The 17505-nt window shown below is 42.0% G+C and overlaps 1 protein-coding gene across 1 annotated transcript; it reads right to left on the reverse strand.

Moving 5' to 3' along the window:
• Positions 1 to 12046: 12046 nt before the first annotated feature.
• LOC119963730 (immunoglobulin lambda-1 light chain-like) lies at positions 12047 to 16194 on the reverse strand. The gene is made up of 3 exons (XM_038793039.1): positions 16067 to 16194; positions 15597 to 15941; positions 12047 to 12599 (listed from the first exon to the last, which is right to left on the reverse strand). Exons 1-3 carry the CDS (start codon positions 16113 to 16115, stop codon positions 12277 to 12279), a joined length of 717 nt encoding a protein of 238 aa, XP_038648967.1. The 5' UTR covers positions 16116 to 16194; the 3' UTR covers positions 12047 to 12276.
• Positions 16195 to 17505: the final 1311 nt, after the last annotated feature.

Consider the following 17505-nt stretch of genomic DNA (forward strand, 5'->3'; position numbering starts at 1 on the left):
ATCTGTTCCTTTTCCGGGAACTGGCACTCGTACAACCATTGCCCTCGGTGGCTCATTCATCCGTGGCTTCCTCATACGCGCTCTGTGCGCCCTGTCCACCTCCTATCAGGCTGCATCACAGCCTGGTATGGCAACTGCTCGGCCCAGGACCGCGAGGAACTTCAGAGAGTTGTGAATACCGCCCAGTCCTTCACACGAACCTGCCTCCCATCCATTGATTCCATCTACACCTCCCGCTGCCGGGGGAAAGCGCGCAGCATAATCAAGGATCCCTCCCACATGGCTTACTCACTTTTCCAACTTCTTCCATCGGGCAGGAGATTCAGAAGTCTGAGAACACGCACGAAAAGACTCAAAAACAGCTTCTTTTCCACTGTCACCAGACTCCTAAATGACCCTCTTATTGACTGACCTCATTAACACTACACCCTGTATGCTTCAACCGATGCCAATGCTTATGTAGTTTCATTGTACATCTTGTGTTGCCCTATTATGTATTCTCATGTATTTTCTTCAATTTTCTTTAATTCCCTTTTCTTCCATGTACTGAATGATCTGTTGAGCTGCTTGCAGAAAAATACTTTTCACTGTACCTCGGTACACGTGACTATAAACAAATCCAATCCAATCCAATCCAAGGGCTGAGTAAATGCAGCTTCCCCCAGCAGCTTCTCAAACATACGTGCCACAAATGCCCCTGTGTCCAATCCCTCACTGCCCTCTGAGAGGCCAACGATCCTCAGGTTCTGCCTGTGTGACCTGTTCTCTAGATCCTCCACTTTTTTTTGCAGCCTTTTCTGGTGGACCTTCATCAGCCCCATCTCCGCTGACATCGTGGCTTGCTGCTCATCATGCCAAGCAACCGCCTCTTCCCCCTTCTAAATCGCCTGGCCCTGGGCTTCCAATCTTTGCTCCAACTGGTCAATCCCCATTTTAATCGGGTCCAGGTACTCTTGTCTTTGCTTGGTGAAGCTCTCCTGGAGGAATTCCACCAGCTGCTCAGTTGACCACTGGGCTGGCAACCCCAGTCCCTGAGCCTCCGCCATGTTTTCCTATGCTGCAGACTCCACTCCCTTCTTTGCCCAACGATCTCTCCTTTGCAGACCACTTCTGGTCCACAAATCCATAAATTGGTGGGGGATTCTTCTCCTCTACCTCACCAGTCTCCTATTTTACCGATCAAATCCCCCATAATGGGGATAAAGGTCCTAAAGGTCCACCAGGAGCGGGAGCTACCAAATAAGCGACCACTCACTCCATGGCCGCCACCGGATGTCTTGCACTCCTGCTAATCTAAAGGAGCAGCCCTAAATAAAGAAGTGAAAATGCGAATTTAAATATAGGGATGCTAGCCCAAGCTTACACACTAACAGGTCCCAGCAGGGCTATCAACGTCCGCTCAACCGCATTCACTGTCCGGATTTGAGCATTAAGTTGGCTCCCCAGAGGTTCCGGTGACGTTGCCGTGCTCCATAGCTGCGAATTCAGCTATGTTTTTATATGGACCCCGAATACAGGCTGAGATCTCTTCTAATGTGATTTAACTGCGCATCGCGACAGGCAGAGCATTTCACACACGATGCCGAAGAGAGCAAAGGCTCAATTCCGAGAGGCCCCTGAAACATTCCCAGAATAACTTCTACTCCAGTCTTACGCCGCTCGCCTCCACTTTGATGATTGCGCTCTAAGAGTCTGTTCGAATGCCAATGTTTTTTTTCGAAATCACTTCCTATTGCATGGGCCCTTGCTGTGACTCATTTATTTCCCAATTCTTTAATTTATAGTTATTATTTTTGATCTATGGATATTTAATGGACAAGTACCTTTCCGAGAGATCAGAGGGATTGGGTTCTATTGGTTGGCTTCTGGCCAATGGATTTGCCAAAGGCCGTATCCTGCCCCGCGGCAGACAGTGATTGAGTTCAGCCAGGTGGGTGGGCTTTCTCTCCAAAAACATGCTTCCCGCCTGCCGTTTCTGAATCAGCAGAGAGGTTTGACATCCTGACGTATCAGTTTAAAAAAATTACAGACTGGAACCAAGAACATTCAACTGAAGGCCAAGACTAAAATAAGTCTAACTGGAAGATGTCATCTGAAATAGAGACTTCGAACCATTTACTTTTCATATTATTCCTTTTTGCATCCCTCTTTCCCCTCTGTGTAGGCAAGTTAAAGAAGGGGGGGGGGGGATTATAGAATAGTTAACCAGTTGTGTTTGCTGACCATTTAATTATATTTATTGTTATTAATAAAAAGTAATTGTTTCTAAATTTACAAACCTGATGACTGGTGATTGGGCAGTGAAAGAACAAAGACTCGGGTGTTTCTCAATATGAGTAGTTAATTTCAATTGTGTTGGGATTCCGGGTCAAGTGGGGCGGACGTTGGGGACTATCCGATAGAGTTCCAACTTCCCCTTAGGGAGTTGTCGATTGCTACCGGACTTGGACAAGGCCTGGATTTTAACCCTTTGACTTCAATTAAAATGCAAATCGTGTGGACCCTAAATCCGTAGCTGATCTGTCATTTTGCAAGAGGCAGAAAATGAAAATCGACTAGAATGAATTCAACTGTGGGGAAATGTTACTTCCTTGAACTCAATGGGAACGGAAACCTAGCTGCATTTAACCGAGAACAGTCTGTTTTTGTAAATCCACCACTCTGTCTTAGAATTCCCCCTATACCAAAAAAAGGGCCAATATTCTAAAATGGTGAACAGGGATTCTCACTCCCTGACTCTGATACAGGCTTCTGTGGGTGCTATTCAGGTCAAACTCTCCTTTCAAGTTATCCCCCGGTATAACCCATACCTTCACCGAAGAATTTTACCTACTTACCCCTTAATAGCATTGATGTCCTGGGTCCTGCGTTATTAAGGAAGTGAAGTAAGCTAATAACCACTTTTTCAGGTTAAATTATTTTATTATTAACATACTTTTTTTTTATAAGTTGTAAACACTTTCTCTACAGAAAGGTAAACAGATTAGTGATTTTGGATGTTGTCTGGTTGGTTGGGGACCTTCAGACCCAAACTTAACATTTTACCTTTAAATCCTAGCCTTCTTTAAATCTATTGCCATTTACAATCAGCTGTTTGCTTTGCCTTTCCCATAACCGAGTTCTCTCTCTCTCCTCCTCTTCTCTCCTGATGCTGGTTCTCTGTTCTCTGTCCTCCTTCCTCTGAGCTCCGTTCTGACCTCTCCAGCTGCTGCTCCCTCGCGTTCTGCTTTTTCTCCCGATGTATGCTGCCTCGCACGTGGGGGGAGGAGCGAGGGAAGCCCGCGCTTAGTGATTTTTGGCGGGAGATCGGGACCTCCGATAGTGAAAGGACTACGGGGCTTAAAGGGGCAGTCCATTACAATATTTCAACAACACAAAGAAATGTATGCAAACTCTGTTTTTTTCTTTTTCCCTTTCTCCTGCTGCAGGTTGTAATAACAATTCTGACAGACTGAAATTGACTGCATTTTTGACAGAAGAGCTGGCCACAGTTTCTGCTCTTTTCAGCTGCCACCAACCTCTTGTGGGATCTTTCCCTGCACTCTCCCAGACCAGATATTGGCAGAGTTCTATGTTTCAAATGACACATTCTGTATTTTCCAGAACACCCCGTCTTGACATTTGAAACATTACTATAATTTGGTTTATCGTCCCCCCATCCAATTGTACTAACATACATCCCTGATCTTTGTCATTTGTATGCATATCACAGACCAGTGTCAATACGAGTCTTGTTTTCCGTTCCAGTCCAATTACCGTGAACCATAGCCATAGCCGCTCAGGAAGGTAACACAATAGCTTTCCGTGTGTTCCACTACCTCCAAAGCATTTTACTTCCTTGGGATAGCAGCACCGTATAAGCTTCCTCATGTCCCTTAGAAACAGCACACAACTCAGTTCATCAGTAACCAAACAGATCTTTTGTCCATCACCGGCTGTTACGTGCCCCATTTTTCCGTCGTCCAAATTGTTTTCCATTTCTGATTGGAATGGGGTAATTGTGATATCCTGTACCACCCACTGATCCCCTTGTTTCATTTATTTAAAAGGTTCAATTGATCCTGCTTGTATTCCTAACTTCCCCATTAATGTCTAACATTGTCGTGAATCATGTAAGTCTGCCAGCCTCTGGTTTACATGAGAGAATATCTTTCTGACAAAGTGTATATTTTTCATTCCAGCATTTGCAAAACCACATTGAACCGTCTCATTTTCAAACAAATTCTCCCTATTGTTAAATACATAGTAAAAATCTTATCTTATCTTAACACCTTACTCATTAGTTAACCACACAAATAGACTGTGTGTTACAACTTTACATATTTTCAACTGTTAACAAAATTTAATATCAATATCGAAACATTCCTTCTTGGCTTTGGGAACAATAATTATTACATACTAAATATGGCATATAAACAACATCAATATTATTTGTAATGTACTATATAGTTAAATCAAGAAAACACACTAAACTAACCCTCTATTAAAACATTCACACAGTTTAGAAATGCGGATCAAGTTCTTTAACGACACACATACCCCCCTTATCATATATATATAACAGTCCCTATCAATTTACATGAATTTTTTTTTTTATAATAACGATTACAGCTCTTCAATGCAATATTGTTTTGCTGCATTGGTAACAATTTTCCCGCCGTAGTATCAAGCTACTAAAATTCTTAAACTATTGTCATTTATCATATTGGGGTTCCTCGTCAGTCGCTGCTATCTGCCGAGACCCTTAATAACTCCACCGCGTAGTATATACTCCATGGAGACCGCAGATCACCCATCAGCTAATGTCCAGTTAGAGATGTCTGACCGGAGGTTTCACTGTCCAGTTATAATTTGATATTTTAATTTGTTTCTAACCCGTAAAGTTTTCCTCCAGGTTCTGTCATTTAATTCCCTCAAATATGTAGCCAATTATATCATTAGTTTCCCCCCCATCCTGTCTAAAAGATTCCTATCTGGAGTGTAGTTCTCTTCCTTCTTGTGAACTGGTTCGTTATTTATTTTTTCCATCTGAAAATCAAATGAACAGATCAAGGGTGGAGAGGGCCCTATTCTTTAATTTATACTTTCTATTTTCATTTGGATTATCCCAGAAGTGCCCTCTCCAGGACTTCCGGATTTCTTTTGCCACCATTTCTTTTTGAACTGGTTTATTTTCCATATCCTTGATGTACATCATACCATTAAGGCCTGTTAAGCCTCCTCCTTCATTGCACCCCTGAGTGAGATTCGAAGAATCTCAAACTCCTCTGATGCTCACTGGGTCGTGTGTTTCAATTGTGACACAATTTCTTTTGCTCCAGACACCATGCTTCTCTAATTCAATTGTATGTGTACCCAGAATCTGAACAATCTTGTCTTTACATTTTACAGTCTCACGAATGATTTTCCCCGCAGTCTTAGTTGGTAGCTTCACCCAAACTTCGTCTCCTACTTGATAATTCCCAGATTCACTTGGGTCCCCTTGTCCCTGGGAGACAGAGGTTCCAAGATTACTATTAAGATCAAATACTATTCTTTCAATGTCTTTATCCCAGCCTTTATTATTCTGATTCTTTATGATCCAATCCTTTACTTTTCTTACAGACCTCTCAGCCATTCCATTACTCTCAGGTGCATATTTCACGGCCCAATTGATTGTTATTCCTCTGTCAGCACAAAAGTTAATAACAGTATTGTTTCTAAAGTGCGGCGCATTGTCCATTCGGATCGATTCTGGTCTACCTCTGGAGGTCATCATTTCTGCCAATACCCTTTTGGTCGTGGCTCCATTTGCTTTGCTGGTTGCTCTAAGGTCAATTTCTCCCGTGCAGCTATCAGCTTTGACTAAAAAATACAAATTACCTTTGCTGCTTCTGGGAAAAAGTGGTCCTGCATAATCTAATGACCATTCCTGCATTGGTTTCTCAGTTTTTATGCTCCCATATGTTTTATTCCCTCTCTGTCCTCCACAGGCCATACATCTCTCACATTTTCTCCTTACTGCAGTTAAATGTTGTCTCCAATAGGCTATTTTAATTCCCAACTTTTTCAACTCCCTTGCGACTACAACATGACCCCCATGTCCTGTGGCTTCATGTATTTGCTTAATTATCATTTGAAGGTCGGCTGCTGTGTTCCCAAGAGTCCCCAAGATTATTGTCCTAAGTCTGGCTAATTCATCCACTTCCAGATTCCCCTTACACAGTTCCCCAGTTCCTTTTGTGTGTGCTTTTTGATGAATTGTCTGGATCTCCATATCGGCTAAAATTTTATCTATCTCTTCCCACTGTTCTTTCTGTTCCAGTAGTTTATTTCTACCGTTCGTCCAACCGTTTAGTTTCCAAAACTCCAAATCTTTCTCCAATCCTTGCTGCACGAAAAAGCTGTCGGTTACAACGGTAACTTCCTGCAGCTTTCGCTGCTGACACTCCTTTAACCCTTGCAATACTCCCTCTACCTCAGCTGTCTGAGCTGATCCAATGATTATTCCCTGTTCCTCCACTACTATTTTTCCTGAATTTTTAAAAATGAATGCCCATCTGGCTTGTTCTTCGTCCTTCTTGACTTTACTACCATCAGTATATAATACCCAAGCATTCACCAACTCCGTTTTACTAACTGGTTCATCAAGTTTCTGTCCCTTTTTAATGTTATGAATAAACATTAAGTCAGGGTTTAGAAGAATGGTTTCCCATCTTTTCCATCGAGCTGTATTCGCGCCTTGCTGGCAAATCTGTCTCTTGGTTAGCTCCTTTAATTCCAAAAACTTAGTTGTGACATAAATTTTCTTACCACCCGACAAGTTTTCTATCTCTGCTATTCTCTTTGTTATAGCTGCTAGACATTTCTCGATGTTTGAAAACTTTTGTTCAGCTCTCGACCAGTTTCCTGTCAGATGTTTGATAGGTGTCTGATTGCTAAGATTAGCAAGCACCATACCATATCCATTTTTATATATGTCTAATTTAATGCTTAAATCATCCTCTTCTTGTCTCCCAACTAATGGTCCCGATATCGCAATTGCTGTCTTTAACTGATCTAACCCTCTCTGGGCCTCGCTGGTCCAAATAAAATCCCCTTTCAATGTTTGATAAATGGCTTTAGCATAAAGACTAAAGTCCTTCACTACTGGCCTTAGATATCCCAATATTCCCATTATTTTTTGAACCCCTTTTTTCGAAACAGGCGCAGTAATTTCAGCTACCTTCTTCCTCATTTCAATACTGGCCTCTCTACCTTCCTTCGATACTGAATAACCCAATAGTTGACTTCGCTTCTCCCAATTTGACATTTCTTTAGCCCTATTTTAAAGCCTGCTTCACTAAGTGTCTTAATTATCCTGGCCACTCTTTCCACATGTTTGTCCTGATCGTCATCTCCAATTAATATATCATCGATATATACTAAAGCCAAATCATCTTTAATCAGTTCTCTGATTATTGCCTGAAAGTGATTCGGAGAATTAACATATCCCTGTGGCAGTCTACAATATACATAATGCTTAGTTCCGAAGGTGAATGCTGTTTTCTCCCTGCTGTCTGGGTCTAATGGAACACTCCAGAATCCATTCGCCAAATCTATACTAGTTAAGTAAGTTTTTCCCGCGACTTGCTCTAAGGTAGCTTGTGGATTTATTAAATATCTCTTGTCCTTCTTTGTGACTTTATTTAAAGCTTTGTAATTTGTTACCATCCTAAATGTACCATCTGGTTTTCTTACTACCTGAAGTGGACTATTGGTTGAGGCATATGTGACCCCTTGAATAATCCCCTGCTGCTCCAATTCCTTGATTATTATCTCCAGCTCGCTCTTAGCTCCTCTAGTCAAAGGATACTGTTTTTGAGGTCTGTGTTGTCCCCCGTGAATTGTGTGTTGGAACCGCTTGCTAATTAAACCTGTGTCATTCTTACCTATCGCTAGGTTTGCTCCCATTAATACTTCTTCCATCTTCTTCCAAGCTTTGTCATTTAAAATACTTTTCTCTTTCTGTTTCCTTATTTCCTCCATGTTATCAATTGGTTTTAATATCCTTATTTTTCTAGTATCTATTTTTATTAAATCTTTCCCCTGACTAGCTGCTCTTCTTCTCCTATCCTCAATGAATCTGTCTCTTTCCTCCCGACTGAGGGCTAGGAATTGTTCCTTTGGTAAGTAATCTAGATTTTGTGGTGGAGGTGGCCCTTGTGACCGCAGATTATACCCATGTTGTGGCATTGCTGGTTGGGCTAAATTTTGTTCCGATTTGTCAGGTATCTGTCGGTTTGGTGGTCTAATCTGAGCATTTTGTGTTGAAACATTATTTTGGGCAGCTGCTACTCTTTTTTGTTCCCCTTTTGTGTGTTTATCCTTAAATGCTTTGCCTGCCAAATCAAATTTCACCAGTTCTCTTCCTATTTCTCTTCTAGAGGTCGTTAACAGTATTGTTGAGAGGCTATTTCCTCCTGGAATCTTGGGTCCTAATTCCCTCAGGAATCTGACTACATCGGCCCCCTCTTCCTTATTAACCTCATATATTCGGTCGACATATGTTGTGAGGTGTTCCCCTGCATATGCTGCCTCTGTCATCTCTTTCATTAAGTTAGCTCTCTCATTTCCCAAATCTAACTCATTTATTAAATCTGAGACTTCGCCTGTAACTATTTCTCCCACTGTATGCAAATCAATCAATTTGGTGGATTCTCCTGATGCCCCCATTTTCTTCGCTAACTGTTTTAGCCTCTGTGAATACTCAATTCTACTCTCCCCATGTTTCTTTGGGCCTGCTGTCTTCATTACTGCTGCTACTATTTTATACGGTACCATGCCTCCCTGTCCTTCCTCTGGACCTGGTGTAAATGACTGAACTACTTTCTCACTTCTGGGGCATGGTGTTCTTAAAGGGGCACCTCTATCTGGTTTCCTATATTCTGAGAAATGTATCTGTCGTTGTACCGGTTCTTCCTCAAAATAGGGGGTACCATGTTGTACAAAATCTTCCACCGGTTCTATATATTCTTCAAACATTGAAATTGGTACTTGGCTATCTCGTGGAGCATAACTTGCCCTGTCCATAGGAGTAGGAGCAGTTATTCGGGGTCTTGGACGATTCTGTATCCTTTCTTGTGGTCTTAATGCTGCTATTATCTGGCCTAGTGTTTCTGTGCTGTTCCTTACCCTACTCATGGCTCTTCCGAAACTGTCATACCCTTTGCTCATTTGCCAAATTTTAGCTTTGGGGGTAACGTTTGGTAATTCCAGTAATTTCGTAGAATCAATTTGTTGACTTCCTCCTAATATTTCTCCTATTTTAAGTCCCCTAGATGTAACCTCTCTTTCCCATCCTTCCTGATCTCTATGGTGTACCATTTTTGCTTCTGGATTATACATATAATACGGTAAATCCTTATTTATTGGTCGATAAGTGGAAGGTTGTTGTTGTTTCCAGTAATCACTATAATCCCCTATTTCTAATGGTTTAGAATTTTTTCTATTCCCTATTCTTCTCCTTGGTTTTACTATTTCCTCATTCTCTGATGAGGATGATAATTCTTCCTGTCCCAGCGCAGGAGGCGCCATAATCCCAACTAGGCTTTGTTCCTCTTCACTTTCTTGTGTTTCAATGAAATGATCGATAAAAGCTCCTTTTTTATGTGTGGCAGATTGCCGAGGCCAATTTTCTTCCTGAAACGGACTTGGATCTGGGTATTGAAAATTGTATCCCTTTGGGAAATTTTCAAAGGGGTCCGAATTCTCTCGGCTATCTGATTCTAGGACTGATTCCTCGTCATTTTCCATTTCTAATGTTTCATTTTTCTGCAGTTGTTTTATATATGTGTTTGCCACTTCAGAGTTACTTTTGTGTTCACTAGGGATCTGTATTATTTCTTTCATGTTTTCTTCGTCAATGATTTTAATCAGTTTGGAGCACACTTTGCCCACTTGAGCAGCTGCATGCTTCTGTCTGTGTCCGAACAAGATTAGTGATTCAGCTCGCTTTTCAAATGCAAACTTACAAAGTGCTTTAAGGATCCCTACTGGATCTGTATATTGCAGGGCTTTTGGCACTCTAACAAAGAAGGAGATATCTCCGTCTGGATACATATCTTTTGTCCAGGATTTCTTTTGCTCTTTTAATTTCTTCCATTCCTGTTTCATTTCTACATTTCTCTTGACCGTATCCCAGGGCATGAGAATTACCCTAATTGCCATTTTTCTGATTTTTTTTTCTGTTCCTGGTTGTCCCTTTCAGGTGCACTCTGAAATTAAGGATAAGTACCCTTTCTGGGCCCTATCCAAGGCTGACCAAGGCACTATCTTCCTGCTTTAGTTAAGGGTCGATTGATTATTGGTTTCTGAAGATAAGCGTCCCTATTTTCCAGAAAATGTCCGCACAATCTGCCTTACCCTGAGGATGATTTATTCTTTAGCCCCTTTTACCAGTAATGGATGCAAGATTTTAGTGCTGTCACCAAAATGTCTTGCAGACTTTTCTCAGGGTCAGTATCTTCTAGTCTACTGATTTTCACACCCAACCTGAGTTTCAGTCCCCTCGATCCACAGAATATCCTTACAAAAGCCAATCACACATGACTTTCCAAACTAAACTCGGCAGGTAAAGTTTGACTCACACATAGACTAGAAACTTCTAATATTCTAGCCTTTGTGCCGGTTAGAAACTTCTAATATTCCAACCGTTTCTTGGGAACTAGAAACTTCTAATATTCTAGCCCCTATTTACCTAGAAACTTCTAATATTCTAGGCCTCCACGCTGGGCGCCATGTTTTTGTAAATCCACCACTCTGTCTTAGAATTCCCCCTATACCAAAAAAAGGGCCAATATTCTAAAATGGTGAACAGGGATTCTCACTCCCTGACTCTGATACAGGCTTCTGTGGGTGCTATTCAGGTCAAACCCTCCTTTCAAGTTATCCCCCGGTATAACCCATACCTTCACCGAAGAATTTTACCTACTTACCCCTTAATAGCATTGATGTCCTGGGTCCTGCGTTATTAAGGAAGTGAAGTAAGCTAATAACCACTTTTTCAGGTTAAATTATTTTATTATTAACATACTTTTTTTTTATAAGTTGTAAACACTTTCTCTACAGAAAGGTAAACAGATTAGTGATTTTGGATGTTGTCTGGTTGGTTGGGGACCTTCAGACCCAAACTTAACATTTTACCTTTAAATCCTAGCCTTCTTTAAATCTATTGCCGTTTACAATCAGCTGTTTGCTTTGCCTTTCCCATAACCGAGTTCTCTCTCTCTCCTCCTCTTCTCTCCTGATGCTGGTTCTCTGTTCTCTGTCCTCCTTCCTCTGAGCTCCGTTCTGACCTCTCCAGCTGCTGCTCCCTCGCGTTCTGCTTTTTCTCCCGATGTCTGCTGCCTCGCACGTGGGGGGGAGGAGCGAGGGAAGCCCGCGCTTAGTGATTTTTGGCGGGAGATCGGGACCTCCGATAGTGAAAGGACTACGGGGCTTAAAGGGGCAGTCCATTACAATATTTCAACAACACAAAGAAATGTATGCAAACTCTGTTTTTTTCTTTTTCCCTTTCTCCTGCTGCAGGTTGTAATAACAATTCTGACAGACTGAAATTGACTGCATTTTTGACAGAAGAGCTGGCCACAGTTTCTGCTCTTTTCAGCTGCCACCAACCTCTTGTGGGATCTTTCCCTGCACTCTCCCAGACCAGATATTGGCAGAGTTCTATGTTTCAAATGACACATTCTGTATTTTCCAGAACAAGTCAGCCATTAAATTCTCGCTTGTGCCCTCGCGTGCACGCGCATCACGGGAGAGGTTGGCCCAGGCGTGCACCCGAAACCCAGTGAATGCTCTGCAGACATGGGTTCAAATCTCAGCTTGGCAGCTGGTGGAATTTCAATTCGGTTAATAAATTCTGCAATTGACAATGCGCCTCTGTGTTGGTGCCCATGAAACTCTCCTTGATTGTTGCAAACCCATATACTTTATTACCAGAGCTTTAAAATGAGGGGCAAGCACACCGCATTGTACATTTGACGTTTATTGCGCCAGAACTTAAATGAACACACGAAAGACTTCATTGCGTTTTAGTTTAGTTCAATACATTTATTCAACAACTGCAGACATATTAATTAACAGTAAGCAAATATTCAGGATACAATAACCATTTTGTTGATTTTAATTCCTTTCTGAATGAATTTAGCAGAAATTAATCTCCGAGATACATTATATTTATGCGCGTTTGTCACGTGAGGGAGCTTAATCGGGACGAATATACTTTATCAGCAGGGCGAAGTACAGTTTTTCAAATCACATGCAACTGGATCTTGAGATGCTTCTTTTAAGCGGGTTCGCCAGAGCCTCGTGTTTGACCACACAGGAGTAAAGCTCGTGTGAGTTCCACTCTGAGGCTGACAGAGTCAGATAACTGCTCACACTGAACGTGTTGTCCGCCTCCTGCTGGATCCGACTGGTCTCAACCCCATTCCCTGTGACACTGCCGTCTACAGTCCATTCAATCTCCGCAGCTCCCGGGTTAAACCCGCTCACCAAACACACCAGGGTCGCCGTGTCCCTCGCTGCGATTTGATCCGATGACGGCGGAAGAACGGCGGCAGATGGCTTCTGAGGATCTGTTTAAGGAAATAATAGTGTTGAGGAACTGCTTTGGTTGAAGCATAAGATTGGCTCAAAATATTTTATTCCTATTACATCGGCCCATTGAATTTAATAACTAGATCCGTTTGTTTATTATGTATCTAATATAAATCCCTGTGTATCATTATGTATTCATATATATTCTATGCATTTTAAAATATTACCATTATACTGTGAGCATTGTTAACATTTGCCAGCTCTAATATACTGGTCAACAATTGTCATTAAAGAGGCTTGCAAAGATCGGCTTTTCTGGACAAGCAGAAAACGGTTGACATTGAGTGCATCGCCCACTTTACTGCTCTTCCCATTATTATTGGTATTGAAATTTAAACAAAATACGGAGGAATGTAGGCTGCCGATTGGCAATCAGCCCTTTCATACAGTCGCACAATGAGAAGACCAACCCTTACTGACTACTTTAATCTTAATGTATATGGTTCTATCGTTTGTCACGGGCAGAAACCAACATGTGGCTCATGTATGGTATGAATATACGACACCGTGTGTCTATTCCTAACACCAAGAACAAATCTTAGCTATTTTAAAGTTTAGCCGCCGTGGGAGCTAGCCGGCCGAAACCTATCGGCAGTAACATCATAATCTTTAATGTTCCAAGTAGGCTTACAATGAAGTTACCGTGAAAATCCCCTAGTCGCCACATTCCGGCGCCTGTTCGGGTACACAGAGGGAGAATTCAGAATGTCCAAATTACCTAACAGCAGGACTCTCGGGACTTGTGGGAGGAAATCCACGCAGACACGGGGAGAACGTGCAGACTCCGCACAGACAGTGACCTAAGTCGGGAATCGAATTTGGGACCCTGGAGCTGTGAAGCAACACTGCTAACCACTGTGCTACCGTGCTGCCCATCAACGATGCAGACTTATGGGCAGCACGATGGCACAGTGGTTAGCATTGCTGCCTCACGACGCTTAGGTCCCAGGTTGGTCCCAGCTCTGGGTCACTGTCCGTGTGGAGTTTGCACATTCTCTGCGTGTTTGTGTGGGTTTCACCCCCACAACCCAAAGATGTGCAATCTAGGTGGATTGGCCACGCTCAATTGCCCCTTAATTGGAAAAAATGAATTGGGTACTCTAAATGAATTTTAAATAACTATGCAGAATTACAAACCTTCAATGACATTATATTTTTTACAACTGCTTTCTCGAAATACTATCCTGTGCCTTTAAACAACAATAAGCTCCCACCAATTTCTGCGCAGGTGAAGAATGCACGAAGAAAAACATTTATTCACCGTACTAGTAAATTCCCTCATATTGCAATGCTCCAAGCAAAATCATAAGCGGGCTCAGTTAGCTTTGTTAATTTTTGGGGGGACAGTTTTACAGGTTTCTTTCTTGACTTAAATTGAAACTCGTCCATGTTTTCTTGGGAGCTCCATGATACTTCTTGCAATTTAAGGGTCACGTGGTATCTGCATGCAATACACTGAGAGTATATACTGTCTTTGTTCTCTCCTCTCGTCGCCCACAGGCACTGCTATTATAAAATGGCAAGTAATTTCAAAATTCACATGAAAAAAAATGAATAGTTAAGCAATTTGGCTTTAGGTGCAACATAGGGAGGGATCAGCCGCGTTGTAGATCATTCAGAAAATTGGGGGCGATCTATGCAAGTAAATAGATTAAATCAGCAAAAAAAATGAATCATAATGTTAACCTATTTCAAATAACCCAACGTCACGGCAATATGTGGCTTTGCCATTTAGCGGTGGCACGGTAGGGCAGTGGTTAGCACTGTTGCTTCACAACGCCAGGGTCCCCAGCTCGATTGGGTCGCTATTTGAGCGGAGTCTGCAGGTTCTTCCTGTGCCTGCTGGGTTTCCACCGGGTGCTCCGGTTTCCTCCCGAAAGATGTGCTGTTAGATGAATTGGACATTCTGAATTCTCCATCAGTGTACCTGAACAGGTGCTGGAGTGTAGGGACTCGGAAATTTCCACGTAACTTCATTGCAATGTTAATATAAGCCTACTTGTGATAATAAACATTATTATTAGTGCATGAGGCAAGCAGACTGCTTTTTACTGTTTGCACGGTGCTGTCCTTCTGTGCTGTAGCCATTCCATGATTCTACAATGCTCTGCTGTCTGGTTCACCATTCCCATTCGGTTCAAAACAACACTCAGATTGAAATGTGACTGTGGGTTTTCCAGCACATGAGCGCGCTGGAACAATGGTGAGCAGCTCTTCTTTCCTTTGGCAAAGATTAGCTCCAAATTGAAATGGGCATTGCATCATTCTAAACATGCAACGAAGCAGTGATAAAATATGGCACGGGTTCAGCACAACTGCAGTCATCATTCGGCGACTGATTCCTTCCTACAGTGATACATTTATATTCCCTGTGTGAAATACATTAACGTTTGAGAAATTGTTTGCTATTTCGCAAGTTCCCGCTCAAAGCAGATGGCAACAAAATTCCTCCATTCTCCTTGGTACAGCATAGCGGAGTAGTAACGCGGCGACTGTGACTATATAAATATCTAAAACAAAATCGCCCTTTTCCCCTTTGTTTAGTCGCCAATACAAATTCCATGGGAATCTATACTTTGCAGACAATTTCACGGAAAATATAAGAGGTTTGGGAATCTATGCGTTCTAATAAAGCGAAATCCCTGGACTTTCGCCATTCGCGGGAGGCATTCATACTGTGGATGCTGAGGACAAGTGCAATTTTAGGAAGATACAAAATGTCAAAAAAGTATTATAGCATTTTCTTTAGCTGCATTTACGAGCCGAGGATGCAACGAGAAGGAATAAGAGGTAAAAGCTTTGAAATGGATATTTCAATTCCGAATTGAACCGATGCTTTCAACTGAGGTACAAGAAGGCCGCTAAAACACCAACGCGACATTGTCACTTTTGAAATCAGTAACTAATGCAACTAATTATTTTCCTCTAATTCAACAATAATCCACAGAACTCTTCAAGGGATGGATTTTACTTACTTCCAACACTCAGTCTCGTTCCTTTTCCGAAGAATAAGCCGTTATACCACATAGCGCAGTAATAGTCCGCCGCGTCCTCCGATTGTGCATTGGACATCGTAAAAGTTCCCGTGTTTCCCGATACGGAACCGGAGTATCTTTCTGAAATACCGGGACCTCTGTAAATGCTGCTTCCAGACCAATAGTAGACTAAAAGCTGGGGAGTAGTTCCAGGAATCTGCTTGTACCAAGATACGGTATTGCTTCCCAAAGACTGCCCAGACATGGTACAACTTATTTGGACGTTACTTCCGAGAGAAGTTGACATGGAAAGCGGCTGGTTTACTGTAATTTCCGCATTTAAACCTGAAAATATAGAGCAAAGTCAGAATGAGACAATGAGAGTGATAATTTCTAATGAAAGTGAGGTAAAGATTCCCAGATAATTGTCTTCGGGATTAATAATTAGAGGATAAAAGTATAATACTTACAGACTACGCAAAACACCAGCGCAATTACTACACCTATCCAATTAGACATGGTAAGTAATTGAATGGAGCAAAGCCAGGGCGCCAGTGTCCAGGTGAAATGGTTCTCACCTTTATCCCCAACGCCGCTTATGAACCGATCAACCGAGCTGTCACCGCGTGCTCCTTGTTTATGCAAATCAGCTTGTAACTCAACGCCAATCAGAAGCTTTCAGATTCTCACTCTGTGTCAAACTTATCTTAAACTAACAGAATGTTTCTGCATGTTAAATAAAAGGCCGACATAAAGGAACGCGTACGTTTTTGACACATCTTTTCACCCATCTTCATTTATTGCAATTTCTTATTCAGTGAAGTATGTCAGTACTTGTACTTCAATGCTTTTCATGATTATATCACAATGTTTCGAACCGCTTACATGTGCACCCAAAGCAGTCATTCCGAGAGTATGATCATAGAATATGTAGTGCAGAAGGAGGCCATTCGGCCTATTCAGTCTGCATCGATCCACCTAAGCCTCCACTTCCACCCTATCCCCGTAACCCAATAACCCCTCCTAACCTTTTTTTTGGTCACTAAGGGCAATTTATCATGGCCAATCCACCTAACCTGCAGGTCTTTGGACTGCGGGAGGAAACCGGAGCACCGGGAGGAAACCCCACGCAGACACGGGGAGAACGTGCAGACTCCTCACAGACAATGACCCAGCCAGGAATCGAACCTGGGACCCTGGACCTGTGAAGCCACAGTGCTATCCACTTGTGCTACCGTGCTGCCCAATGATGCCTGGCAGACGCCATTCCTTACATTATTGTTGAAATAGTTATGCCTTTAGTTTTGAATCTGAAGGTTCAGTGATTACATCGGTTATTATTTAGGATGGTCGATTGCAGATCTCTGATTAAAAGTACCAGGCCGACGAAACAATTCATCATAAATTACTTCATGTAACTTTGGGAGACAATTACGACGATTCTGTGTGCCTATTGCTTGACAGTTGAGCCTAATGTTTCTACGCTTTTGCAAAATGCAAGTTTCTCACTGACAGTTCTTGAACTTGGAATGATGAGATTCAGTTTGCAATTGCATTTTTATTTCAATGGAAACGAAAGTGGAATGATGTGTTCATCTCACAGCCGAATAAATATCATGCCCTTTTCACTGTTTTCTGAAGACAAAATTACCCCAAGAATCATTTTACTATTTTTAGTGGAGCTGATTCTCAAATTACGCACTTGACATATTAAGGATGCACTTTATTTTAAAATAAATGCAGTACTGATCGATCTGTCCGGCAGTGTAGGTAGGCAGTAAACAACAAGTACAATCTATGCCGAATTTGGCGACAGATCTCGATTTTAGTGAGAATATAAAACGCGTGATACCCAGTAGGCAATCAATTTTACATTTCTCTCGATTTTGTTTGAATGGAACACAACGGG

The sequence above is a fragment of the Scyliorhinus canicula genome, chromosome 1 (genome assembly GCF_902713615.1).
Source record: "Scyliorhinus canicula chromosome 1, sScyCan1.1, whole genome shotgun sequence".
Taxonomy (NCBI): Eukaryota; Metazoa; Chordata; class Chondrichthyes; order Carcharhiniformes; family Scyliorhinidae; genus Scyliorhinus; species Scyliorhinus canicula.

Excerpts from the sequence above, each read along its gene's own strand:
- LOC119963730 (XM_038793039.1), bottom strand. The coding sequence starts at position 16,115 with ATGTCTAATTGGATAGGTGTAGTAATTGCGCTGGTGTTTTGCGTAGTC. Across the intron at positions 15,942-16,066 it reads GCTGGTGTTTTGCGTAGTCT|GTTTAAATGCGGAAATTACA; the intron begins GTAAGTATTATA and ends CTATATTTTCAG. Across the intron at positions 12,600-15,596 it reads AACGAGACTGAGTGTTGGAA|ATCCTCAGAAGCCATCTGCC; the intron begins GTAAGTAAAATC and ends TTCCTTAAACAG.